This window comes from Canis lupus, chromosome 5 (assembly GCF_011100685.1).
Source record: "Canis lupus familiaris isolate Mischka breed German Shepherd chromosome 5, alternate assembly UU_Cfam_GSD_1.0, whole genome shotgun sequence".
Classification (NCBI taxonomy): domain Eukaryota; kingdom Metazoa; phylum Chordata; class Mammalia; order Carnivora; family Canidae; genus Canis; species Canis lupus.
This window is the reverse complement of record NC_049226.1, coordinates 82,571,164-82,597,559: the sequence shown is the minus strand read 5'-3', so window position 1 is coordinate 82,597,559 and position 26,396 is coordinate 82,571,164. Positions and strand designations below refer to the sequence as shown.

Here is a 26,396-nt window from a genome sequence, read left to right as displayed (position 1 = left end):
ATCTGAGGCCTGGCACTGGGCCCTACGCAACACTTGGCCCAGGCCTAGTCTGCTGTCTCATTCCTTTCCTGGAGAGGCCAACACTGAGCTCTAATAGCAGGATGGCAAGCTGTGATGTTAAGACTATGGGTCAGGACTGAGGAGAAAGATTAGATTTCCCTAAGGAGCATCCTCAGGCATTCTGGCTCTGTGCTAATGGAAGGGGCCTGCCTGGTGTGTGTCTCTTTCTGGGCAGGGTTACCAGTGGAAAGATCGGCAGAGTGTGACATGCAAGTAAGCGGTAACACAGAGGTCAGCAGGGTATGAATGTCATTACCCCCATTATGACCAGGCGATATTGATACAAAATGTGTCTTTATTGAGGTCAGGGTAAGAATTAGGCACTTGCCTAAATATGAGGCAAGCACGCAGGGGTTAGCCATGCCCAGGGCTAGGTTGGGGCAGTGAGGCTATAGGCACAGACTCTCCTCAGACATCCAGAAGTCAGGGAGGAAAAGAGGAAGGGAAAGGGGACGCAGAGCAGTCTGGGTCAGAGGCCTGGTGGGCTAGCCCCGTGGGGCTGGGCAGGAAGCTCTGGGTGGCAGGTCCAGCAGGGAGGGGACAGGGTTCTCTTGCTCCACATGCCCTTTAGGCCCAGGCCTGAGCCTCTGCTGGGTGTAGCCACACTGGGGGGCCTTCCTGGCCTCACTTCTTCACTTTGGCATCATAGGTGCCTGCATTCTTGTAGGCACTCACATAGCCGCTGTCATCCAGGATGTCCTGACGTCCAGCGATGCCCTTGCCCTTGCCACTCTCATCAAAGCGCTCCTTGTGGGAGCCAGTGTACTTGCTGGTGTCGGTCAGCCGTTCCACAGCACCTCCTGTCTTTGCTTTCTGTTAGGATAGAGTTGTTCCCCCAGAGACACCTGGTTAGGGAGCCCAGCCCTCCACCCCCAGCAGTGATTCTCTGTATCCCCCTCAGTGGCCACCTAAGACCAGCCAGGGTACTTACAGTGACGCCCACATTCGCTGGTTCCTTGCCTGCCACCAGCTGGCAGACAGCATCGAAGGCTTCCTCCTTACTCTTCCCTTTGAATCGCTTCATTGCCAGCTCTTCTAGGGCCTTCTTGAACTCCTCATAGTTGATCACTCGAGCCGATTTTCCCCTGCCAGGTATGTGAACACCATGAGTTTTCCCCCTTCTCCATGTCTTCCCTGGTTCCAGCCCCCCAGTTCCCCGCCTTCTGGGAACATCAGAAGCAAGGACTGCTTGGGGCTCACTTGACTTTGGAGAAGACGATGTCGACATCCGTCCCTGTCACGGCCTTTCCGTCAGCCACCTTGCAGTCTTTGCATAGCTTGGCCCAGTTCTTGCCATTCATCTCTTGCCCACTGGCCTTGGGGTCACCATGGATGGCAAATTTGCGGAAGCTTTCTTCCAGCCCAGCCACATCTGTGCTCGTTGCCATACCACCCTGTAAGAGGGACCCACCTCAGTCACTTCCCAGCCAGTCTGCCCCTTCCCTCCCCAAGGCACAGAACATCACTTCCTCTACCTCAAAACCTACCAAAGTCTGAGTTACGGGCACTTAGGCCATAAACCCTGTTGGAGATGGAGCTGCCTGGGGAGAGGGGCCAGCACTCATTGTGTCCCTGGGTCCCAGAGCCCTGAGAGGAAAGGTGGTATCACTTAATGCCAGCCCTGGCTTACAGTGGAGTTCAGAAGATGAAATCATAATGCCCACACCAGGCTAGGAACAGAGTGGCACTGTCCAGAAAGACTCTGAGGGCAGCAGCTGGGACCATGGCTTTGTCTGGCCCTGGCACAAGGCCTGCTTGGTGGAAGTGAGGGTGGCAGAGCTGGCCCCCCTCCCTGGGAGTTCTAGGCTAGGTCAGGCCAGGCCAGGCTGTTGGTTGGGCAGGTATTTGGTGAGGACAGGGTCTCTACTGGGGTGGTGAGGACCTAGCAAGACCCAGCCCAGGCTGAGAAAGGAGCCAAAGCATGAGCAGGGGTGCATGCCTTAAGCAGGGGTACAGCTGGCCCAGCCAGGACCTTGTTATTATTTGCTGTTAAACAAAAACATGAGGGGAGCAGGAGTTTGGGGCTGGCCTGGCCACAGTTTGTGAAGCCTGGAGACAGTTGCTAAGGGAGGGTAGTGCCGCTTGGAGAATGTTGCTAAGGGCAGGAGGGTGTTAGGGTGGCTCAGGGAGAAGCTCCCAGTGCTGCTGGGCTGGGCTGGGCTAGGAACTGGGCTCACGGGTGCGGCACACCAGCACTCCCAGTGCCTGGGGCACAGCCGTGGCCTCCTGGCCCCTTGCCATCCACTGGAGCTGTAACCTCCCAGTCTGTAGAGTTTCAGGGGAGCCAGTGTGATTTGGGGACTAGCATGGGTAGGGGTTGTGGAGTTATGAGCCCCTGGAGGCATGCTGGCGACTGGAACTACAGCATTGGTCCTGTAATCCTCACACCTACACCCTACTTTGAGGCACACACTTCCCCAGCATCTACACCTTCAGTCTCCCATGGAAGCCTCTGGCCACACCCTGAGCACTCACACCAGTCCACACTCCCACAGCTGAATGCACTCAGCACTGGCTCTCCACATTCTCCGCCTTATTCCCCTGACCACACCCTTAACCAGCCCTGGGACTGAGGGCCTGGACCATTACCTCAGCACCCCCACACACACATATACTAACAGCCCTGTACAGAAACCCACCTTAATACCCTCAGCCCTGCACTGAAGTGTGTCTCCTACACCCCACCCCCCAGTCCCTCTGCAGTCCTCTGACCAAAGCTATAGCCCTGCACTGAGGCCTCCTTGACCACACCTTCAGCTTTCCACCGCAGCTGCCTCTATCCACACACCCCAGCCTTGGGATTAGGAGCCCCCCCTTCCGCATGCCCACTGCCCTTACTGAGCCCCTGTTATAACCAGAGCTTCACAACTCCCCTCCCCTCCCTACACCTGTAGCCTCTGATCACATCCTCACACCCACCCTTGTTCACATTCCCACAGCCTTGTGGCCTTGTGCTCAACCCTGCCCTGAAGCCCCTCAGGTGTCCACGTCCAGGGACCTGCACTTCCAGAACCCGCACGTTGAGACTCCCTGAGCACACCCTGCATCTCCAAGGCAGCCACCTGACCACACCCTCCGTCATGTCCTCAGCAAACCTCTACCTCTGCCTTTTATTCTAAGGCCTCCAGTGACCACAGCCCCTACCGAACTACACCCCCTTGTATTTACCACCGGCCTTAACACTAAAAACCCTCTCCCATTGGCCATCCGTCCCTAAGTTGCAATTTCTGGGCCTGGGTTCCCCTACATGTAGCGGCTCCGTGGCCCCATAATCCCAGTCGGCTCGGCATTCCCCTTCCCTCTCTCTACCCTGCGACCTCCCACCAGGGATATGGAGACTCAGCCCACGGGTAAAGTCTGGGGGAGCTTGCGGGTTACGGATGCTTGTCCCAGGTGACTGGTGGGATCCGGGATCCGGTGCTCACTCCTGTCTGCGGGAAGGATTCTTGGTACTGATCAGGTGGAGGCGGGTCGCAGGCTGTAGTCCCAGGAGTCTGCAGGCCAAGGATGGGGAGCAGCCACGCCCAGAGACTGGGGCCACCCGCTGGCTCCCACTGGGACAGCTGGAGTCATCAATCAGGGCAAGGAGGTGGGGGAGGAACGCCTGGGGCCCAGGGCAGGGCCGCTCAGCTGGCTCGGTACCATTTGGGGTTGGAACCCCTTCCAGGCCGCTCCCACCCCACCCCCTTGCTTATTGTGCAGGATACGGATTAGGGTGATCGGCGCCCGGGTCTCTTACCTGCTTCTACTTGGTGGCTGTTCCTGCAGTTCGTGTTCGATGGACAGAAGGACGCAAGAACGGACCTAGGAACGCGGGAGACCGGGCGGCTCCACAGCTCTGCTCCCTGCCGGCTCCGGGGCGGGACTGCAGCCCAGGCGGTTCCACCGTATTATCCCCTGTTTCTCGGTCTCCATAGAGACGGGGAGTCCCACCCCCGGGGCTGTCTCGGTGGGAGAATGACCAAGGTCACGCCGGCCCCACCCACTAGGCCCCGCCCCCTCCGCACTCCGTGGGGGCGGAGCTGCCGCTATAGCCTTTTCCCGCAGCTCTCAGGGCAGCTCTGCGGCCTCCACCCTGGGGGAGACCGGCCCTCTGCAGCTCTGGACGTCCTCAGATGACCCCCTAATGGGAAGACAGCCTCAACCCGGGCTTCGCCCAAAGTTCAAAACAGGCCCCCACCTCCACAGGGGAGACGAAGCTTCCCAGAGCAGCAACCTAAGGCTGTTTGGGACCTGGAGCGGGCTGCGGAGAGGGGCGGCGGGGCGGGAGCGGAACGAGGTCCCTTCCCCAGACCACAGCTCTCCAATTAACGTGTGGCATCCCCGGCCACAACTCGGAGCGCTGGCAACAAGAGGGAACAATGAGCGAATCACGAGCCCAGCCCCCAAATCCTGGGGCACCAACTGCCATCCCAGCTGCAGGAAAAAAAGCTCCAGGACCCCTGGCATCCGCGTCCCGTTCCGCTCCGTGTTGGCCTCGCGGTTTCTGCTCCCGCTGCGGCCTCCAGATCCCAAAGCCTGCTTTCTCTCAGGTATAAAGCCTATCTTCAAGAAAAACCACCACCTCCAGGCAGCACTCCAAAGCCCTTTCACAACCTGAGCGCCTTCCGCCCATGTGGACCTGTCCATATGGTAATCTGGATGGCGACTCAAAGTACGAGCACCGCCCCCCAACTGACAACGGTCCATTAAGAAAGTATGCACTTAATCCACAAAAGCATAAAAAAGACTTTATTGGAGCATCACGGCCGGTGGGGCGGGTATTGCTGAGTTGCGGAGGAAGGGGACCCATCCCGCCGACCGTAGGGGCCCCTAAAGTGCACTCGGTGCAGCGACGGTGGGGGTGTTGCATAGAGAACGGGGCTGGCCGCTCCTCCCTGGCCCTCCTGCCTCTCCACCGCGCTAAGCCAGGCCCGCCTCCAGGCCTCCCCGCACCCGGGTCTCCCCGCTGCTCGGGCTCACGAACACGGCAGGCGCACGCAGCTGCAGGGCCAGCCCCGGCTCCCGGCCCCTACCCACCGGGGCGGCCAGAGCGGCACTGCCCAGGCGCGTCTGCGCCACTGGAATCTCGTCCATGGACTCGGCTGACGCCGAGTGGTAGGCGCCTGCAGGCCCAGCGGCGTGCACTGGGCTGGAGCCCGCGGAATCCGACAGCGAGCTGGAGCGGGGGCCCGGAGCCCCGGGCCCTGCGGGGACGGAGGAAAATGTGAAACTGGGGGGCTGTGACACTCTCGGGGCCCTACCTGTCTTTCCCTCAGAGCTCAGGATCCGGTTTGGAAGGGACGCTCACCCGGCAGCCTGGGCAACGGCGATTCTGGTTCCAAGGTCCCAGAGGCTGGCACCTTATACACTCGCCGCTTCCTCTTTTTCTGCAGAGAGGGGGGAGCCTGAGTACCCCTTCCCTAGACTCCACATCGCCCAAAGAAGCAGAGGACTAAGGCAGGGTAGGGGCTTCTTTCCCATCCCCTTCTTCCTGGGCAAGGAGCCCAGCCCAGTCCCCCTTACCTGGGGTCGGATCCGGGGGGGCAGAGCACGTGTCTCTGAGGAGGAGGGAGGTGGGGGTTCCCCTTGGCCTCGGGTAGCAAAGAACTGGGAAAGACTGAGGGGGGAGTGAAAGGGTAATCACTGGATGCCCATTGTTTCCTCAAATCCCACCCCACTAGAGGTCCTGAATATGCCTCCCTTCCTAGCACATAGAAAGGGGCACTGATTTGTTCAAGGGCAGACCAAGCTGGACCCAGACCTGTACTTTGGCCTACCCCCTTCTCCCACCTGGGATGTCCCTGCCATGCCAATGAGAGATGTTCAGGTGGCACATGCCCAGGTTGCACTCACTTGGCATTCACTGTGGCAGGCCTGGCCTGGCCAGGGGGTTCTGGGCGCACATGGCTGAAGGTCCGCATGTAGAACTCCATCTCCTGGGGAAGGTGGGGGTCAGGGAGGCTGGGGGGCCAGGTGTGGATCCAAGGCCTTCTAGGGCCTGAGCCCACCCCATCCTGTATACTCCATCCTGTGCACAACACCTACTTCTCACTGGCGTCTGTGGGAAGTCTGGCTGCAAAGGTCTATGGTTGTCCTCTAAGCTTCCCAGCTGTGCTGGGAAGACCCCTCTGTAGGCCAAGGCTTAAAATACCCATTTCTGGACCTTACCCCATCCCCACCACCTTCCTTACTTCATCTAGTCAAACTCCTCCTCCAGGAAGCCCCCAGCCTCATAGGTCCAAGGCCCCAAGCCTGCTCTGGCCAAGGTGGGGGGTGGGGAAGAGGCTCTCAGAGCAATCCTTTCCTGCTCCTCTCCGCTCCCAAGGCCCCAGGCTCTGAACTGATTTTTTTCTCTGGCTGGGAGACCGGCCAAGCCTTTCATATGCTGGGGTGTGCACCTGAGGCTGCGTGCATGACTGGGCGGGAGCTGAGCCCTTAGGGTACCAGCCACAATCTCGGCTACCAGGGAGGGGAGTGATGAGGGCTGGTGGGATGATGGGAGGTCTCCCCACCTCAAAAGAGGAGGTAGTAAGAAGCGGGGGGGAAAAAAACAGCACCACAGCCCCATCTGGGGTCAGGTTTATGGGCAAGTTCTGTGTCTCCTCTAGTCACTGATCCCCACAGCGACACTGGGAGTGGCACACCCAACCCCTGAAAGTGAAGGAACCTGAGTCCAGGAGGTCACAGAAGTGGCCTGGGCTGCCATCCAGCACACAGGACGCCTATGAGGACTGCAGATGAGACAAAAGCTAGTAAAAAGCCAACCCGGGTATGGAGGGTACAGGGCAGAGCCAGGACAATGATACCCCGCCCCCACCGGGTGGGGGAGGGCACAGGACAGCTGTCGCCTGCTCAGCAGTCGTTTCCATGGAGACCCAGGCGTCCTGACTAATGCAGAGATGACACTGTAACAGCAAGCCGTCTCTAAAACAAGCCTATGTTTGGGGGCAACGGCTCCAGAATGGGGCCCCTCCCGCATTCCTGCTCAGGGTGGGGGTGGGGAGGCTGCCTTCAGGGCCCTGGCAAATCTGGGGGACAGAGCCCAGCCAGCCCCAGGCCGGCTGCACAGATGCAGAAATTGAAGCTCAGGGTAAGCCTCATGCCCAACCAAAGCCCAGGCTAGCCCTTTGGGAAGTGGTGTGAGGGTGACGGCCTCAGCAGAGGAAATTTGGAAAAGAAGCGGTCAGAGGCCAGTCATGAGAGCTGGGACCTCAAGGTAACCTGCCCCCTACATCTTTCCTCTTCCCCAATGTGGACTCAGCACCCCTCCAGGGCCCAGCAGGAGGAGGCGAAGCCTACCCTGGTACCCGAAGGAGGGTGGGTGGAGGGGGAGAGGAGCAGCAGTAGAGGAAGCCTGAGGGACCACGATGAGACAGCGGCCAGGCCCCCGCCAGCTGGAGAAGTTTGAAGGTATCCCGGGGGGTCCCCGCTCAAACCCCCTTCCTCTCATCACAGCTGTCCCTAGGATCCACTCACAGAGACCTTCAAAATGTGCACATTCCTGAACAGTAAAGGGCACCTCTGGGCCGCAGCACTCTCCTCGTGCACTGAGGCAAGCACATCCCTCCTCCCCCTGGGGAGGCTTCCCTCAGGTCACATACAGGTGACATGAAATGGCCTAGCTGCTTCCGCAGCTGACTCAGAAGCGCAGGCAGGCAGTGCCTACAGGACAGAGGCCTAGAGCCCTCTAGCCTAAGCATCGAAGGGCCAGCCCTGCCTCAACGGCACGGACCATGAAGCCCGGGAAAGTTTCCTGCCCACACCTCCGTGAAGCGAGGATGGAGATGCCCACTTCCAGGATGGCTGCCACACCACTTACATGGGTTCAGAGCCAGGCTCCAATTTGTGTACATGGTAGCATGGCGGCGGGGGCGGGGGTGCTGCCATCACAAGTCACCACTCACCCAGGCCTCCCAGGCCTGGCAGCCAGGCCCACCCCTAGCGGGGAGAACAGGAGAAGCGGGGTCCCAAGCCTTCTCTCAACCCGCCCACCAGCCTGTGTTTGTGTCCAGTTGCCATGAGGACGTGGGATCCAGATCTCAGCCTTCCCAGCAAGGCCTGCCTGGGCCCCCTGCCTTCCCAGTCCCTGGGGGCTCCAAGAACTGGACCACCCCCACCCCCAGCTGCTGACCTCAGGCAGCCACGGGGCGTGGGAATGAGGATAGGCTGGTCAGGCCTGGAGGGTTCCTGCTTCAGAGTGTAAAGACCTTAACTCTTCCGAGATCCAGTTTGTTTAACCCTTCTTGACCTCAATAGGCTCATCTGCACCATGGGCACAGTTACATTACCTGCCTCATAGGCTCTTCTAAGGATTATGATATACAGGATATGATAATAGGTATAAGGGTTCAGGGTCACAAATGGAGACAACAGATGGCTACATCCTCATGACCCATTTGCTGATCCATCCTTCTCTTCTGCAGCCCCAACCTGCCCACTCTCAGGCTCCCACATTCCATGCCCTCCAGCACATGCTTGGAGCCTGGAAAGGCATGTACATGGGGTCAGGGAAACACAGGGCTCCCTCTGGCTGTGCCCACACTTGAGCAAGCCAATTTGTGCTTAGTATAGGCTTGGCCTTGTTCCTATAGCCTTGGGCATCCTCTACTCCAGCTGCAGTTCCCAGCCTGCTTCCCTTTGCCCTGTCTCATCACTGATGCCTGCTACACAGCCCACCACCACTCCCACATCCAGGCCCCATCTCCCACCCCCTTAGCCCTCTGGGCCACTTCTATACCTGAATGGGCCGCATCTTGGGAGGACATGACTCGAGCTCCCTGTGGGCCCCCTTTGCCTCCTGTGGCAGGCGATGCTGCACGATGTACTCATAGGTGGTGAGCTTGTGCCACACTGAGGGGGTGAGGAGAGGGCTCAATGCAGTGGAAAGGGGATCCTAGAGTTCAGAAAGTAAGGGAGGGTGCCCAGCCCCAGGCTGAAACCACTGTCCCCAAATACACTAATCCATGAAGCGAGACCAGACCACCATCAAAGACGGTACTGAGAAGGAGCACGGCTTCAGAGTTCTACAGTACAACTGGCACCTCCCTGAGGCCTAGGGACCCTGTCCCCTGCAAGGCAGGTGTAGGTGTATGTGAGTGTGTCGGGGGAGGGGGGGGGACTTACTGAGATAAATGTGGAAGCAGAACAGGTGGCCCAGCAGTGCTGTGGAAAGCAGGCCCAGAAGGATAAGCAGGGCAGCCAGGGCCAGGATGGCAGGAGCCTGGGTCTCCACGGGGGCAGCGGGCAGGAACACGAACCACACATCTGTGTGATTCTTCAGGACTGCAAGGCAAAGCAGACTCCTCATCTGGGACTGTGACCAGAACAGGCCCAGGGTCGGCGGGCAGGCGTGAGCCTGGAGCTGGAACTAACCTTCAAAGTGATGATTGGTGCGCAGCCGCATGGGGTTGACAAAGAACTCCACGAAGACATAAGTGGCCACCAGCACGAGAAGCAGGACACCCAGCAAGGCAGATGCCACACTGTGTAGAAAGAGCCTGGGCCCAGCCGGCACCCAGGTGCTCCAGCTGGGTAAGGGCCCAGAACTCAGAGGGGCCCAAGGGAGGGATGGGGACCCAGGTCTCTGACCCCACAGCCCCAGCTCCTCATGCTTGGTTTGAGCCTCACCCAATGGCTTAAGGTAAAGATTAACTTGAGTGGCTGCCCCAGCAGGAGGGAGGCCCCAAACCTACCTGGGCAGCAGCCATCAGGAGCATCACGCTCAGACCAGCACACACGCGCGAACGCATGGCAACAGGTCCCCCAAGCGCCCGAACCCCAGCCCCGCCCCCTATGCGGGCTCAGGGTCCCTGGCTCACACTCAGACCCGTGCAAACGCAGGCAAAGGTGCAGCCCGTGTCCCGCTCTCACCGGTAGTTCCTCTCGCCCACGCAGTTGTTGAGCCACTTGCAGTGGTGGTCAAACCCGCACACGCACTTGTTGCAGGCGCTGCAGTGCTTGGAGCGCGCGCTCCTGCGGGAAGGGGTGGAAGGGCCGCACGCGGTTGGCTGCTCTCGCCGCACTTCGCCGCGGGCCGCGGGCAGCCGAGCGGGCGATGGAGGGGCCAGGGCCCGACCCGCCTCCAGCCGGTGCCGGTACGGCCGGCCCTTCAGGCCCGCGGGCCGTGTTGCGACGGGGAGCGCGAACGCCCTCTGGCGGCACCGCGAAGCAGAGCACCCACAGGAGGCCTCGCGCCTGAAGCGCCGCGACCCAGAGGCGGGAGGGGCGGGGCGGCTTACACTTCCCCACTTTGGGATTGCACTCCGGCCTCCCGGCGGTAGGAAATGCAAACAGGGCTTCCTCTCCAGGCAAGGACCCTGCGCGAGCCAGGAGACACGCAGGTGTGGTACCAGGGAGCAGAAGAGAACGAGGCTACTGGGTCCAGGGCCTGCATTGCTTTTTCTGACCTCTCCATTTTTTTGAGTCCCTGTTTCCTTACCAGTCTGTGGGAATTTTACTGGCATTCTTCCAGAAAACCTCAGTCTGTCTGGGCTAGCCCAAAGGGAGCCAAAGGAAGAGGAGCAAGGTGACATCTGGCTGAGCAGTTCACTGCAGGGGGCCAGATGATGGAGGCCCCATTAGGAATGCAAGCCCAAAGAGGTGTGGAAGAGTGAGCTGCACCCCCTCCACAGGACAGAACGGAGCAGGCAGCCACTGCCACACATCCACTAAAGAGCAACGCGCTGACCAGTGCCCAGTGAAGCAAAGGATCATCTGACACCAAACTCCTTGGTGCCTTAACGCCATTGGCTCTTTCTCCATCCTGTGGACACCCCCACTTCAACAGGCTGCTAGATCTCAAGATTAGAAATGTGGAACTAGCCTTGGACCATACCCCCATCCCTGATGCCCTGCCTGCGGCTGGAAATTCCAGGAAGGTCGGAAGGGGCCCTGGGAGACAATCCAGAACAATCCAGAACAACCCAGGAGGTATGGGCTCTGCACAGTCTGACTGCCCTTCTCACTAGCAGGGTAATCTGGAGGAAGTCACTTGGCCTCTGCGGGCCTCAGATTCCTCATGGGAACTGAGGATAACAGTATGGGCTCGGGGGCCAGACAGGCTGGGCTGTGAATCTGGCCCTAAACCCCGACAGCAATGGGAGCTCAGGCAGGCCTCTGAGCTTTCTGCAGCGTCTGGCTCTTCCTCTTCTGGGAGGTGACAAAGATGCTGCCCACCCTGCAGGCTTGTTCATAAGGCTTGTTCACTTAGCACATAATAAATACTCAAGCATTAATTCCCCTCCCTGCCCCTACCTGGGAATGCCTGTGAGAGACGGGGGTGGGGCGTGGGGGTGACGCGTGGGGGTGACGGGGTTACTGGCAGTCATTACAAAAGCCCATGGTGGTGCCAAATGTTTCCTACTTTATTATTTTTTTTTAAAGGCTTTACTTATTTATTCATGAGAGACACAGAGAGAGAGGCAGAGACACAGGCAGAGGGAGAAGCAGGCTCCATGCAGGGAGCCCGACGTGGGACTCGATCCCGGGACCCCAGGATCACACCCTGGGCAGAAGGCAGGTGCTAAACCGCTGAACCACCCAGGGATCCTCTGTTTCCTACTTTAATGGTTAGAAATGCCAGTCCTCATCTTCTGTCTCCAATCTCCTTCTCCTTCACCCAATTCTCTGTTACTCCCATCAAGATTCTTGACTGTGTAAAGCATGAGGGTTCTGAGGCATCAGGACAACTCTAAAGCCCTGGGCCTGCCCCTCTCCACCTTGAGTGCCCGCTGGCAGTTTCCTGGGGTACTCCCCACACCCACACACCCTCAGCCCACACTCACACATCTACGTCGCACAAGTTGCAGTGCAGGTCTTCAATGACATGTGCATGTTGGCTGCGGTTGAAGATGGGCAGGGGCCCTGCATAGCTCTTGTCCCGCACGTTGGCATCTGCTGGATCGATGGAGACAGCAGTCAGGTGAACCACGAGGTGGCCGGCAAAGATGGCGCCCATGCACTGGCCCAGCAGGTTAAAGACTCACTCTGCACTCTGCCGGCTGGAAGCCCCCCTCCCCACCCCTCTGGAGCCAGACAACAGCTGGCTCCCTCCATGGGACTCCCCCATGCAGAGACTCTCTGCCTGTGCCACCTCCTGTCTCCAGCCCCACGAGAGCTTCCTGGTCAGACCTCCTCAGCATACCCATGCCCCAGATGGAGGGAGGAGCCGTCTGGCAGCGGGCTCACAGGCCACTGCCTACCACCGCTCGGGGCCCAACCGCAGGGTTCTGGGCCTCGCTGCTCCAGACCAGCTGGCACAGGTGCTGGCTGCTGACCTCAGAATCTGATGTAGTTTCAGATTCTAAATGGTGAAGTGAGACTGAAGGAGATTATCCTCTAAGGCTGAGGGACCCAAAGTAGAAGTTCCAAGTTTGTTTCTCTTGCCTTCACAGGAAGTCAGCTCTGAGAGGGAAGCAGCCATACTTTCTCAGCAGCTGGGCCAGATGGAGAATGGAGAACCACTGTGGACAGGGGCTCATACACTCACTACCTCCTTGACTGGAGTCCAGCTACTTGGAGCCCTAGGGCTAAGGGTTCTCAGGTGACTGGAATACTCAGGGCCTGGCCAGGGGCAGCATGGCTAACTCTTGGAGCTGAAACAGATTTTCTAGGGCCTGTCTGCTCAATGAGTAGACCAAGTGCTGGGGACGAGTCTGTGGACAACTTGCTGCCAAGTCTAAATTTGTAAAAATTCACCAATAGATTCTACACAGGCAGCCATCCACCTGCCCGCCATCCATCCTTCCTTCCTTCCCTTCCCACCCACCCTCCCTCCCTCCCTCCCTTCCTTCCTTCCACTAACCAGGCAGACATCATCCCTCCATCAGTCATGTTCCATCCATCAGCTACCCAACCTCCTTTTTCCTTCTTTTTCCTCCTCCCAGCAGCCACATTTTCACATGTCTGCATGAGTAAGGCTGTGCCTAAGGTGCGTACCACAGAGGAACTCGAGGCCTACAGTCCATCACAACCTCTGTCCTTATGGCCCTGGTACAGGTCAGGCCTTCACTTCTTTCCTGGGTTATTCCGTAGTCTCCTCACTGTTCCTTGTGTCCGTGTGCTCTTGAGCCTGCCATTCACTTGGTCCCAAAGTGAGCTTTGAATAGCTTAAACCTAAAGAGTTGCCTGCTTCAATTTTCTAAAGTGGCTCTCAGTAGCTCTCAAACTAAAGTTTACTATTCAGTTCAGTGCCAAGGCCCCTTTTGTTCCAATCCTGTCAAACCTGCCTGGTATCTCCAACCACTATTCCTCACCATTCCAGCCTCTCTCCAGATGCACACTGAATATGGGCAAACACTTAGCTTCCTGCCTGCTCCAACTCTTCTTCCTGCCCCCCACCCCCTGGTTCATTCATTCAACTGTTCACTGAGATCTTTTCTACATCAGGCCCTGAAGTGATGGCAGGAAAAAGACAGACTTGGTCACCAGCCCTAAGGAACCTCCAGTCCGGTGGGAGATATGCATATTAATCAAATAATGGGTTGATTATGGTGAAGGAAGTTCATGGGATTAACTGAGTTTGCTTTTGAGATTTTATTTATTTACTTGAGAGGGAGAATAGGCTAGGGGAGGGGCAGAGGGAGAGGGAGAAGCAGACTCCCTGCTGAGTGGGAAGCCCAATGCGTGGCTCCATCCCAGGACCCCAGGATCATGATCTGAGCCGAAGGCGATGCTTAACCAACTGAGCCACCCAGGCGCCCTGGAACTAAGTGAGTTAGTAACTGGGTAACCTCATCTAGTCTGATGGTATCCAGAAAGCTGCCGTGAGAAGTATCATCTCAGCTGAGACTTTGAGAGGAACAGATAATAGTCACCTGGTAGGTACCACAGACAAGAGGCGCTTGGCTGGGTACTGGGAGCAAATAGAGTCACAGCCAGAGGGGTGGCTGATGTGTGGTTCCAGCTCAGCTTATTGCCGCCATGAAGGAACAGGGGCACATGTCACCAAATTCTGGCTTTTCAAAAGGAGCCAGAAATCTGGATTTTTATGTGGGATCTCATTTTTTAAATGTTGACAAGAAATAAAAAAAAAATTAAAACACATGCCAGAAAAATAAAATAAAATAAAACACATGCCAGGGGCACCTGGGTGGCTCAGTCGGTTAAGCATCTGCCTTCAGCTTAGGTCATGATCTCAGAGTCCTGGGATCAAACTCTGCGATCAGCAGGGAGTCCGACTGTCCCTCTCCCTGTCCCATAACTCTCTCTCTCAAATAAAGTCTTTTAAAAAGTAAAAAATAGGGACACCTGGGTGGCTCAGCAGTTGAGTGCCTGCCTTCGGCCCAGGGTGTGATCAGGGATGCGGGATCGAGTCCCACATCGGGCTCCCTGTGTAGAGCCTGCTTCTCCCTCCTCCTGTGTCTCTGCCTCTCTCTCTATCATGAATGAATGAATAAATAGAATAAAATAAAATAAAATAAAATAAAATAAAATAAAATAAAATAAAATAAAATAAAATAAAAATAATAAAAAAATAAAATAAAATAAATAAAATATAAAATAAATAAAATAAAATAAATAAAATAAAAAAATAAAATAAAATAAAATAAAATAAAATAAAATAAAATAAAATAAAATAAAATAAAATAAAATAAATGTAGGGCAGCCTGGTGGCTCAGCGGTTTAGCACTGCCTTCAGCCCAGGGCGTGATCCTGGGGTCCCGGGATCGAGTCCCATGTCGGGCTCCCTGCGTAGAGCCTGTTTCTCCTTCTGCCTGTCTCTGCCTCTCTCTCTCTCTCTCTCTCTCTGTATTCTCATGAATAAATATTTTTTTAAGTAAAAAATAAAACACACTTTCCAAGGGAACACTTATGTTTGCCCATTTTGTGTGTTAATCGTTCTCCAATTGAAAAAGAAAATCTCACCTAAAGAAAAGGAAAGAAAAAGAAAATCTGAGGGGTGCCTGGCTGGCTCAGTTGGTAAGGCATGCAACTCTTGATCTTGGGGTCATGAATTCAAGCCACACACAGGCAATAGAGCCTACCTTAAAGAAAAAAGAAAAGAAAATCTGTAGGCCCAACAAGCCTGTGGGCCACCAGTTCTGGACTCCTGGTGTCACAACAGAACATCAGAAGGAAGAACAGAAGAGGCAGGGAAGATGGGCAGAACCCAGAACATGGAGAGCCCTGAAGATCCTGAATGTCGTTCCTTGAGGCGGGAAAAAGCCATTACGGGACATTAAGCTGGGGAGCAACTTGATCAGATTCGGATTGTGCAAGGGCCTTCTGGCTGCAGGGACACAGATAGACAGATGGACACAGATGGACTGGCCCAAGTGAGAGTGTGTGTGGGAAGACCTGTCTGGAAACGAAAGTCATCTCGGTCAGAGGGGCAGATGACAGCGAGGAGAAATGGGGGCAAGTCTGATGGCTATTTAGGAGGTAACATGGACAGTACCTGCTGACTGATGGGATACATGTGATGAAGGGGCAGAGCCAAGGGCACCAGAGAGGCGGCCACAGAGGATGGGCACACAGCAGGTGTGCATCTGGGCCTGTGGTGATGTTGGTCCAGACGGCCTTGCTCCTACACCCATACTCTGTTATAAGGCTCCCACCCTCACACCTACCATGTGACGACCTCCAATCTACAAGGCTTTCCTCCAGCTGGAGGCTAAACACCCAGGACCAGGGCCCAGTCTTACTCCCCTTAGCAACACTAGGGCCCAGGCTGGTTCCAGGCCCAAGGTGGGTATGTGGTATACACCATTAGCCTACCTCGTGCCTCAAGGGCCCTGAGGAAGCCTGCAGAAGGAAAGTGGCTTTGACGGAAGGAAGGAGAAGCATCCAGGCCTAGAAATGGGAGTGCCAATCTGTGTGGCTCTGTGAGCCTCCACACTGCCCAAAGCAATGAACGTGGAGAAGACAAAAGCCCTAAACTGTCTCACTGTCTCAGAGTCATCTTGCCTGAGCAGCCCTTCTGGCCTCAGTGGGTATCAGCTTTGTGACCCCAGGAACTCACTTAATCTAAGCCCCAATTTCCTCATTAGTAAAGTGGGGTGAGCACCTTCCTTACAGATTATTATGAGGCTCGAATGCCATAGTCCACGTACAGGGGATGGTACAGTACCCAGTACATATATGTGCTCAATAAATGCTAGTTACTCTGGTTTACCTATTATTTGTACTAAGCGTACTCATTCCAGCCATGTGGTTATTAATCTGGCTTCCTAGGTACGCTGGTGGCAGAAACGCAGGTAATCCTGAGGGAAGGGTGTGCCCATTCCAGATCATGGGAGGAATGTTTCATGAAGCATTGTACTTAAGAGCACTGACTAAGGCCTGTTAGTCACCTCAGAGACAGTCCAGTTTTCCATTGACAGAGCTGATGACTAGCCCTGGGCCCTAGTGAACCAGGAAGCCCCCCAGTGCCATCACTGGTATCTGAGAACAACCTCCACGCACCTGTCCTTGTCATTCATCAGCCGAGGGCTCTGCGGTTTCTGAGACAGCATGCTCACACCTCTAGCTCCCACGTTCTGGAGCTCACACACACACCCTTGCATGCTACTTGTCCTCTGGGAAGCAGGCAGGGCTCTTCCTGTCAGACAGAGGAGGCCGAGAACCAGAGAGCTAGCGGAAGCTGCTCAGTCCCGTATGGCCCCGAGACGGCTGAGCTGCAAGCTCTGCTGCTGATGCTATGCCCAAAGCTTTCAAGTCCATCCCTGCTAACCTCCTTTAGCTCACTCCTCCCCCCAAGAAGCCCAATAAATCATTTTCATGAAGCCCACCTACTGGGGCACACTCTCCTGGGCACCCTGTGGACAGGGGCACATGGCCACCTGCTGCACCCCAATCTCTCAGCCTTGTCACCATGTCCTCTGCCCCTGGAGGTCGTGGCCAAGGCTGAGGCAGTCACACCACTAGGCTAAAGCAAGTTTGTGTTTGTCACTGTTCCCAGGAGCCTCCAGGACATCTTTGTCCCTCCTCTTGTCAACTCAACCTTACCCTAAGGGTCTGATTTACAAAACCAATGAGTTCCTAAACAGTCCTGGGTACAACATAATTATCTGACTGTAAATAAAACCACACTTTAAATATACTGGGAAACTTACTATGTAAAAGAATCCTACCGTGACTCTCTTAGAAAAGTGAAAATTTCTTTTGTAAATGGAATAATTACTCTGATTTATCCCTTGTTGAGCTCTGGACATAATTAGCTTTAAGGCTCTCTTCTGTGATCACTCTTACAGTACCTCAGTTGATGAGGTTCCTGGCTGGGTGGGCTTTAAATGCTTCAAGGTACGTTAGGCCCATCAGGCAGAGGGGGGTCAGATAGGGGTTGGAAGCCAGGCAGGCAGGCAGCTGGTCCTCCCGGGCAGAGAAAGGGCCCACCCACACTCTCTGAGGCTCTGGAGCACGGCTTCAGGCTCCTGCCACGTCCCCGTCCACTGCCCCAATCCTTCCATGTACTAGTCCCACACTTTCCCAAGGATACAGCATAGCCAGCAGGCACCCAGTGATGAGGCAGGAGGGGAACAAGGACCCCAAAGCCAATCACGGCAAAGAAGAGGTACAGCAGCCAAGCCACAATCTGAAGTGGGTGAGGGGGCCAGCTCCACCCATTCCGGCGGGACCGCTGGCCCTGCAGCTCCGGGGAAGGCCTGCTGGCCTGCGCGGGCGCCGTCCACACACTCTTCTCAGGTGCTGTCTTGTTGGAGGGCTTGTTGCAGATGTTCATCTCCAGAGGAAGAAAAAGTACAGAGCATTAGCCTGAGGAAGCCCAGGCTGGAGCCTAAAACCTCATGCCTACAGCCAGGTTTCAGCAGGGGGGCGCAGGCTGGGATGTGAAGCCATCTCCTGGCTATTCTGCAGGGGAACCAGCGCCCTAGCATGATGAAGATAGTCCATAGGGGAGGGTGCTAGTGGAGCGCTTCTCCCTAAGCCCCAGGGCAAGCTCTAGCCCCAGTCCTTGCTTGCCAGGACAAGGTAGGGGGGTCCAGGGTTTATTCAGGACACAGTGTGGCTGCCTGTTACTCAAAGTGTTCTGTCCCCACAGCCATCAAAGTTAAACCCAATAAGACATGTTCTCATCTGGTAACAATATCAGGCTGGGCCTTACTTACCCTGTAAGTAAGGCCCTGACAGGAGCAAGGAGAACACATGCTGATTCTGTTAGTCACCTCTTTCCTGAAGCCCAAATGCAAGTGTCAGAGAGGGCCCCATACTCTTTGCTAGGGGAAACGGGGAGGAGGGGCACTCAGAGGGGGTCTGGCCTCTGCCCCTGGGCCAGGACAATCTCTTTAGGACAGGGGCCAGTGGGGGACCCTAAACCATCTCCCCCATGCCTCAGAAGGGCTGCCTGACACTTCTTGGCTGGGGAGGAACCAGCATGCAACAGAGAAGGGAGGATCCCTCCTCGCTTTCCTCCGGCAGCAGAAACGACCATGTTTCTCTAGGTAAATTTGGGCCTGGTGCTCTGAGAACAGGAAGGTAGGCAGATGCCCTCTGACTCACTTGAGAGCTCAGGGAAGGCCAGGCCTCCTCCAGAGCCAGACCACCAGGTGGCAGTACTCCTCCAGTCCCCACCCCACAATCCTTCACTCTAAGACCTGGTCTGGTGGCCAAAATTACAAGCAAGGCAGGGTGTGCTGTCATTACAGGAGGAAGAGCGCCACGCCTAGTATCTTCTGGGCCTCAGGGGGGACTAGAGCCTGGGCAGGCAGTGCCACAACTGGGGAGACAGGCCAACTCAGAACTCTTGGTGGGAAGGCCAGGAGCAGGGGACAAAACCCTGGCACCTGGACTCTCCTTTCAGGAGCCCATGGGCCAGGGTGTCCTACTTTGCCAGAAAGTACAGCAGACCCCCCTCAGCACATCTGCCAAGAACATCTTCCTCACTTCTCAGCCCAACATGTAACTTTTTTTTTTAAAGATTTATTTTTATTTATGATAGACATAGAGAGAGAGAGAGGCAGAGACAGGCAGAGGGAGAAGCAGGCTCCACGCCGGGAGCCCGATGCAGGACTCGATCCCGGGACTCCAGGATCGTGCCCTGGGCCAAAGGCAGGCACAAAACCGCTGAGCCACCCAGGGATCCCCCCAACATGTAACTTGATCTTCAGAGCCCACACTAAGTATCCAAGAAGCTTTACCTGATGCCCCTAGCAGAGTCAGGGGGCCCTCATGCTTAGTCTTTACTGGGCAGGTCACTGTGCTACTTGGAACACTGTGTCATCCTCATGCCTCCCCCATTATGCAAGTTTCTCCTAAGGGGAGCAACTATACAGTGATTCATTCACCCCTGTACCCCACATCTCCTCCCCCAAGCACCCTCAACATACCTTGTACCTAGTAGGTGCTCAGTAATGTTTGCAGACTTGAAAACATCTGAAATAAAGGGAAATGTGGGTACAGTAAATGGTGTGGAATCTTGGTCCACCCAAAGCCATCTGGCCCATTCTGCCCTGCCTTCAATCTGCACAGCCACCACGCAGACACACCTCCTGTCCCAGCGCCCCGGCCACCGGCTATTACCCTGACTGCCGGACATTCACACTTAGCCACTGCGCTTCATCCCACCTGAGGCTCAGAGCCTCCTAAAAGTCAAGTCTAGCATATTCACCTCCAAGTACCTTCATCTCAAACCTAAATGGAGTGACCTTAGTTTTCTCTCAAGAGCTCAACTGGAATCCCTTGGTCATTTGCTTTGTCTTCAATAAGAAACAGCGAAAGAAAGAGCCCCAGCTTTGGAAGAAACAGATTTAGGTTCAAGTCCTGGCTCTGCACTCTGCACTAGCTGAGTAGCTTAAGTTTCTTCATCTGAAAAGTGGGGCTGGGGTGGCTACCCAGGGCTGTGCATAGATCAGTGACCCTGTAAGTAAGGCCCTGACAGAAATGCTCCCTAAATGATAGATACTGCAATTACCCTTAAAATAGCCCTCTGGCTTGTCCTCATCACTCCAAAAGGACGCTGGTGCATCTGATACTCTTATGAGGTCAATTTTCAAAGTGATGGGGTTGGTTGAAGCTGCTTTTTTAAACCAGTGGTCCCAAGGATCATGTTGCCACAAGCGCTGGACCACTGGATGGTTATTCTAACCTCTCACCTTTGATCAAAGGGACAAAGGTGAATTAAAAAAAAAAAATGATCCCACTTCATTTTCAATGTCCCCAGCAGTAGTAAATCTGTCTTTGATTTTTGGAAACAGTCAAAGGTTGTCAGGTGAAGGCCTGTGAACAGCTGAGCTGCATGATTCTGCTCCGGGCCAAATCTTCCTGGCTGGCACATCAATTCTCCAGTGACACCATCGCCAGGGTAACTACTTTAAAGAGAACTCATGAATTGGGATCCCTAAGTTCTAGCTTTCCTTTTGCCATCTTCACACCTGTGCAGCCCTACATGTTGAGGAAGTTTCTAAAGAAACAGACACATGGCTGACATGTCCCTGCTGCCCAGGGTGGGTTGGCAGTGGCCATAGGCTGCTGTCTCCCTGATTACCTAAAGCAGGAGGAATCACCATCCGAGGCCTTGGGGGCAGATCTGACTCCAAACCAGGGGACCCCTGGCCCAGGGAGGTGCCGCTCATATGAGACTATGGGCAATGGGATGGTGTTATTGGGCCTAAATCGCTTGCGGCAGTGGCAGCACTCCAGACACTCAACCTGGCATGCCACCTGCCCCAAAAACCTGGGCCAGCCAGCTCTTAACTGATGACATTTTCCCTTGTGGGGTTGTTGGCTACAAATTCTTTTGGCCCAAAAAACTTTGATTAAAAGGACCGAGAGGTAGGAGAGAATCCAAGATGGGGCCTCAAGCCGGGATGGGACTAAGCACTGTCACCAGATCCAGGAACTTCTCTGGCTGTCCCTCCCCTCTCAGCACTTCTCTAGGAGAAAGATGCATGGCTCTGCTCCCAGACAACTTGGCCAGCCTGTGCACTCACACATTGGCCCAATCAGCGCTTTGGGGGCCCAGGCCCGAGGGTGCTAAATATCCCTAACATGATATCCCTAAATATCCCTAAATATCCCAGACATGATCAGGCTCCTGCTTTCTGGGGGTCGAGACAGACACAAGAGCAGTGAGTTAATGGGTCCTGCAAGGACAGCCATTCAGTGTGACAGAACACAGGGTGCATGGGTGGTGGGGCAGGGGGGTTCCAGAGAGGGAGTTGAGCCCTGACAACTGCAGGGTCAGATCCCATGGGGCCTAGAGGCCAGGCAAGGAAGCCTGGGTACTTCTGAAGAGCCACCAGGAGTCACAGGAAGTTTAAAGCAGGGGAAAGACATAAAGGTCGTGGGTGTTTTAGAAAGCTTTCTAGTGGGGAAGGGGGCAGGAGCAAGAGGGGAAAGGTGACACCACAACAGGGTGGGCCAGGGAGAGGGCAGCCACCCAGCGGCCTTGGGCTTTGGGAGGAACTGGTCAGAAGAGGGAGGTCAAGCCCACAAGGCCCCCAGACCACTCCCATGCCCCCAGCTGCATCTCTGCTGAGCTGAGAGGTATATGAGCCATGGTAAAAGATTCTTCGTGTACCTTCTGCTGTCACAGAACAAACCAGAGTTAAACTGGTGGAGATGGAGAAAAGACAAGGTCGAGGAGGCCCCATGGAGTGTTACAGCTGAAGGTCGCCACCACCTTTGTAAGCCAAGGACCCACCTAGCTCCTCAGGTGGGCGGGAGGGGCGGTACAGGCCCCTTCCTTGTCCCAGTAAGGTGATGGTCACTGCCAGAATGACAATAGTCTCTTCCTGTTAACACTCACTTGCTAAAGTCTAAAATAGCATTTCCAGAAGTTGGGCCACCTTAATTTATATGCCCAATTTAAATGAGGAAACTCTTAACATTTCAAATTCTCATTATGAACTGTAGAGTAGTTATATGACTGATCTACTTCCCTCTTGCTCACCTCTGCTCTCACCAAAATATATATATATATATTTAGGAATGTTGTTCTGAGATTCATGAATGGCATTGTCAAACTGAGGTGAAAAGTAGGCGCCCTGGAGAGGCTGTGGCCATCCCTGCATTCCTGCAAAGTGAGGATTTCAGAAAATAGTCAACTTAATTACTGGGACGCCTGGGTTGCTCAGTGGTTGAACGTCCGCCTTCGGCTCAGGGCATAATCCTGGGATCCAGGATCCAGTCCCACATCGGGTTCCTGGCAGGAAGCCTGCTTCCCCTCTGTCTATGTCTCTGCCTCTCCACCTGCACCCCGCTCCATGAATAAATAAAATCTAAAAAAAAAAATTACTAAAGAGGGTTTGCAGGGGGAGGCCACTGAACTGGGGGGCGGGGGGGGGGGCGGTAGAGTGATAGGGTCAGAAGAGGAGAGACAGGGCTGTTGAGGCGTATTGAGGGCCTGGGGACCTCCGCCAGAGAGAGGCGGGTTGGAGCTAGGCCTGGAGACAGAGCCTGGTTCTGGTTCCTGCCTTGCCACTCACAGATTGGGCAACCTGGAGGCAAATTTCAGAGCCACCTCTTTGAGTGCCTCCTTTACTCAGCTTTCAAAAAAGTTAACTGGCCAGCTCAGTCAATAGAGTATGTAACTCTCGATCTAGGGTTTGTGAGTTCAAGCCCCATGTTGGGCATAGAGCTCACTTAAAAAAAAAAAAAAAAAAAAAAAGTTAGCTGGAAGGCAGTTTGGCAATGTCTACCAAACTTTAGAACGCATATACCCTTGGGCCCAGTCATTCCATTTCTAGGTATATATCTTATACATGGTCACAAAGTATACCAAGATGCACTGCAGCCTTGTTTGTAATAATAAAGGACCAAAAAATGTAAACCAACTATGGCACATCCACACAATTGAAATGCTATACAACATCAAAACAATGAGGGATGAAATGACCTTTGATATACAGTGAAGTGGAAAAGCAAGATGTCGGATGGTTGTAGAGGGTGCTACCAGGGGAAAAATAAAGGGGGATGGAGAGACATTTCAGTTTCTATTTGCACAGATTATCTCTGGAAAGAAATGCAAGAAGGCAAACACAAGGGTGTCCTCTGGGAAGGAGAATTAGTGGCTAGAGTAAGAGAGATTCGCTTTGACTGTGTACCGCTTGAAAAAAGATTTATTTTATTTTTTTACTATATGCATGTAATGCTTTGGGGAAGAAAATGTCAAATAAATAATTGTCACTTCACACCCTCCTGCCCCACTGGGCTGCCAAGTGGACCAAACGTGCTTATGGGCTCCAGAGCCCTGTACCACGCCCGACAAACAAGGAAATCCCACCTAATGACCATGCAAAAAGAGCGCTTAGTTTATTAGTTTAGTTCAATGCTTTCTCACTCTCAAAAGCAATTCTGAATCATTCATCTGCAGAGCTGTAAGGAAGAACCACAGAGGTCCCTACAAGCTTTAGGGGTCTTGTCAAAGCTGGAACTGGACCCAGGTGGCAAAACAGAGGAGTTGGTGGGCAGGAACTTGCTCCAGTCCTCAGCCAAAGTCCAGCTCAGCTTCCTGTGACGCCAGAACTCAGAGGGAAGGTACACACCATAGGATGGTTTGCTCAAAGCACTTCTCTTTTTGCTAAGACTAGAGGGTTTACGGTTGCTACATGAATGATTTTCTGTGGATATTTCTAAACAACTTTTCAGGCTTTTTTCCTTGGATCTGCTTTTAAAATAATTTTCACTAAGATTTAACAGATGCCCAATTTAAACCTAAAGGGGTGCTGGAGAAAAATGCTGCATGGTGCACACTGCTTTACGATGCAAAAAGTCATTTATAAAAAGTTTTGGGACAAATACTTTATTAACATTCCCCAAGGGTGCCAGAAAAGTCTCTGGCCTTAGAATTCTGGGAAGTGGCTCTTGTCTTACTAAGAGATGCACATCAAAACAATGCCCAGAAAATAAACTGAAACTTCAAGCTGTTCTCACAGTCCTCTCTAACCATTGGTCTCAGATGCGGCAGGGCTCCTCACGTGAGCAACATGCAGAAGTCTGATGCTAGAGCAAGAAAAGCCTGGAACCTCAATCACTCCTGAGTTGACAGGGTCCCAAAACATTTCCTGTGCTATTCTTCTCCTGAAGCAGCCAGTGCAAACTGTACGGGATTCAAATATAGCCAGGGAAAGGGGACAAGAAGGAGGAAGCAAAGTGGATGGACAACAAGGCCAATGAGTGGAGCCAAGGGTTGTTGATTTTAACCAGGAAATCAATTCACATGATTGCAGGAGCAAGCCCTGAGGAACACCCACCAAGAAACAGTCGTTAAGAACAACGTTGTGTGACAAAACAAAGAAAAACAAAAGGAAATCAAAAACTGGCTAAACACCAATGATGCTTTCACTGCAGCTCATGGTGATTATCTGTTTACGAAACCATCTCCCACAATGAACCACCAGTTCCACAAAAGCAGAGACCACCCCTCATCTATCTCTAATTCTCCTTCAATAAGAGAAATTAAGCCACTTCTTACCATCTCTGCCACCATCCCCCTATTCCAAGCCTGCATCATTGCTCCTCTACAGCGATTCTGTGCTAATGGCCATCACTAGCATTTAGAGGGGACTTCTTCTGTGCCAGGCACTGCTTTGACTGCTCTAACACATAAACCCTCAACTACCCTCTGAGGTAGGTCCTAGCACTTCAAACTGCTCTGGTAGACCTCCTCAGTCAGTGGCCTCCATGCACCGGTCTCTCACTTTCTCTCCCATGAACGACATGCAGGACAACACCCCCCTTTCACGGATGAAGACACTGAGGTTCAGAGAGGCTAATTTCTTCTAGGAGACACAGCTAGGCGGGCAGAACGAGGACCGGCCCCCGCCTGACTTGCTGGCCTCTTATCATAAAGACGCTGTCCACAGAGGCCGGAGGAAGGTGAGCTTTTCAAGACCTCAAACTCATCAAAACTTTTCAACCGTTTCCTCCTCCTGCTGGGATAAAGTTGAAACCTCCATTATGCCCTTGGATGCTCCCCTCCCCCTTTCTGTTCCTTAACAGTACTTCGCTGCCTCCGGACTCTGCCGCATTTACTTTTCCCTCTTCCAGAGACACCCTTCCCCTACTTACAGAGCTGGCTCCTTTCCAACCTTCAGGTCGTAGCTTCAAAGTCACGTTTTACAGCAGACCCTGCCTGACCGCCACCCCCGCCCCCTCCATTACATCACCGGAGCGCTTATCTGCACCTAAAATCACTTTGGTCTTCTCGCTGGCGCCTGCCCCCCCTCCCCCTCTTAATAACCCGTGAGCTCTGGAGCTCGCGCCGCTTCTCGGAGGCCTCCGCGGCCCCGCGTCGGACACACAGTGGGCGCTCGGCGCAGCTACGTGAACCTGACGGAGGCGAGAAGCCCCGCGCTCGGCCCGGTCCCTGGAGGCCAGGCCGCGGGCCCCGGGCCGAGGTGAGCGCAGAGCACGGCCGGGCCGCGCGGCCACGAGCCCGTGGCTCGGGCCAGGCTTGCAGGGGAGCACCGCGGCGGGGCTCCTCACCTGCGCGTCGCGGGGCCGAGCTACACCGGCCCTGCCAAGGTCACTCACCTGGCCGTGCCCCTCCAGGGCGGCAGCGCTCAGACCCTCGCGGCGGAGACGGCGCCCGGGGCCAGGCGGCGGCGCAGCGCGGAGCGGGGCCCCATGCCGGGCCGCGCGGCGCAGGCCGGGCCGCCGAGTCCCCGGGGTCGCGCGGGAGCGGGCCGTCGGTACCGCCCGCCAGGCCGAGGCGCGCCGAACTCTCCGGGCGCTGGGCCCGTTGCCCCGGCAACGGCGCGGGCTACGGCGCCCCACAGCGGCCAAACCGCGCCGCGTCCCTTCGCGCCGGCGCCGAGGCGGGGGCGGGGCTCGCCGTCGCCCCCCGAGGCCCCGGCCCGCCGGTTTCCCGTTCGCTTCCAACTTTTGTCCTGGGAAACCCGCTTTCCCCCGCCCTTTCGAATTGCGGACTTGTCCCAAACGCGCCGCCTTCAGTTTCTCCCCTGAGACCACCACCGTCGGGGAGCCCCCCCAGGCAGCCTGCACGGGCCGTTCCGTGGGGGATGCTCTCGAGAGGCCTGCCCCTCAGGGAGTTGCCAGGCTAAGAGAAAGACACAGACAAATACCCAAATGCATATGCAGGTTCCCCACAATATAAAGCGTGAAGTAGAAGAGCAAAAGATATAGCACAGAATGTCTTCTTTTTACATTTCCTTTAAATCGAGTATAAATCCTACTGGGAGCCCCCATCCTCCAGCCTGGTAGGAAATTCACTCTTGGTCTCCACTGGGCTCCTCCTAACCAGGTTATTCCAAGGACTCAGGATGTCTGAGAAACACCCTCTAGTCACAGTGCCTCTCTGACACTGAGGCCACAGTCATTGTCCCAACAGGACTTTCAGATTTGGGCTCTGAGGGGATTGCCAGGGACAGAGGTGCCTGGGTGGCTCAGTTGGTTAAGTGGCCAACTCTTGATTTGAGCTCAGGTCATGATCTCAG

General features: G+C 54.9%; 3 protein-coding genes across 17 annotated transcripts in view; 1 reads left to right on the top strand and 2 right to left on the bottom strand.

The window, feature by feature from the left end:
• The window catches only part of LRRC36 (leucine rich repeat containing 36), a 54,716-nt gene extending 49,940 nt beyond the window's left edge, over positions 1–4,776 (top strand). Inside the window, exon 15 of the mRNA XM_038538646.1 lies at positions 3,763–4,776. Coding sequence (XP_038394574.1) covers positions 3,763–3,779 — 17 coding nt within the window. The 3' untranslated portion in view covers positions 3,780–4,776. The remainder of the gene's footprint in view (positions 1–3,762) is intronic.
• On the bottom strand, positions 343–3,996 carry TPPP3 (tubulin polymerization promoting protein family member 3). Of its 4 annotated transcripts, none has more exons than XM_038538668.1 (5): positions 3,800–3,996; positions 3,486–3,554; positions 1,261–1,454; positions 992–1,145; positions 343–873 (listed from the first exon to the last, which is right to left on the bottom strand). In XM_038538668.1, the coding sequence occupies exons 3-5, from the start codon at positions 1,446–1,448 to the stop codon at positions 685–687; spliced, it is 531 nt and encodes a 176-aa protein (XP_038394596.1). In that variant the 5' UTR covers positions 1,449–1,454; positions 3,486–3,554; positions 3,800–3,996; the 3' UTR covers positions 343–684. The 4 variants fall into 4 exon arrangements, with proteins under 4 accessions (XP_038394596.1, XP_038394595.1, XP_038394593.1 ...); XM_038538667.1 differs by lacking the exon at positions 3,486–3,554 and adding an exon at positions 1,548–1,647; XM_038538665.1 differs by lacking the exon at positions 3,486–3,554 and having other exon boundaries at positions 3,800–3,991.
• ZDHHC1 (zinc finger DHHC-type containing 1) lies at positions 4,765–25,583 on the bottom strand. 12 transcript variants are annotated; one of them, XM_038538655.1, is made up of 13 exons: positions 25,474–25,583; positions 19,326–19,371; positions 17,480–17,722; positions 11,826–12,001; positions 10,281–10,358; positions 9,913–10,014; positions 9,415–9,539; positions 9,166–9,324; positions 8,780–8,892; positions 5,896–5,978; positions 5,566–5,659; positions 5,351–5,429; positions 4,765–5,272 (listed from the first exon to the last, which is right to left on the bottom strand). In XM_038538655.1, the coding sequence occupies exons 3-13, from the start codon at positions 17,720–17,722 to the stop codon at positions 5,019–5,021; spliced, it is 1,506 nt and encodes a 501-aa protein (XP_038394583.1). In that variant the 5' UTR covers positions 19,326–19,371; positions 25,474–25,583; the 3' UTR covers positions 4,765–5,018. The 12 variants fall into 12 exon arrangements, with proteins under 12 accessions (XP_038394583.1, XP_038394580.1, XP_038394582.1 ...); XM_038538652.1 differs by having other exon boundaries at positions 4,765–5,246; XM_038538654.1 differs by having other exon boundaries at positions 4,765–5,246; positions 9,415–9,524.
• Between the last annotated feature and the right edge of the window lie 813 nt (positions 25,584–26,396).

What these genes read in the sequence shown, in the direction of transcription:
- TPPP3 (XM_038538668.1), bottom strand. Translation starts at nt 1,448, where the DNA reads ATGGCAACGAGCACAGATGTGGCTGGGCTGGAAGAAAGCTTCCGCAAA. An exon ending in ATCGTCTTCTCCAAAGTCAA is followed by an intron (nt 1,146 to 1,260) that starts GTGAGCCCCAAG and finishes CATACCTGGCAG; the next exon opens with GGGAAAATCGGCTCGAGTGA. An exon ending in CAGCGAATGTGGGCGTCACT is followed by an intron (nt 874 to 991) that starts GTAAGTACCCTG and finishes CTATCCTAACAG; the next exon opens with AAAGCAAAGACAGGAGGTGC.
- ZDHHC1 (XM_038538652.1), bottom strand. Translation starts at nt 17,722, where the DNA reads ATGAACATCTGCAACAAGCCCTCCAACAAGACAGCACCTGAGAAGAGT. An exon ending in CCCCCCGGATCCGACCCCAG is followed by an intron (nt 5,430 to 5,565) that starts GTAAGGGGGACT and finishes CCCTCTCTGCAG; the next exon opens with AAAAAGAGGAAGCGGCGAGT. An exon ending in GCCGTTGCCCAGGCTGCCGG is followed by an intron (nt 5,247 to 5,350) that starts GTGAGCGTCCCT and finishes CCGTCCCCGCAG; the next exon opens with GGCCCGGGGCTCCGGGCCCC.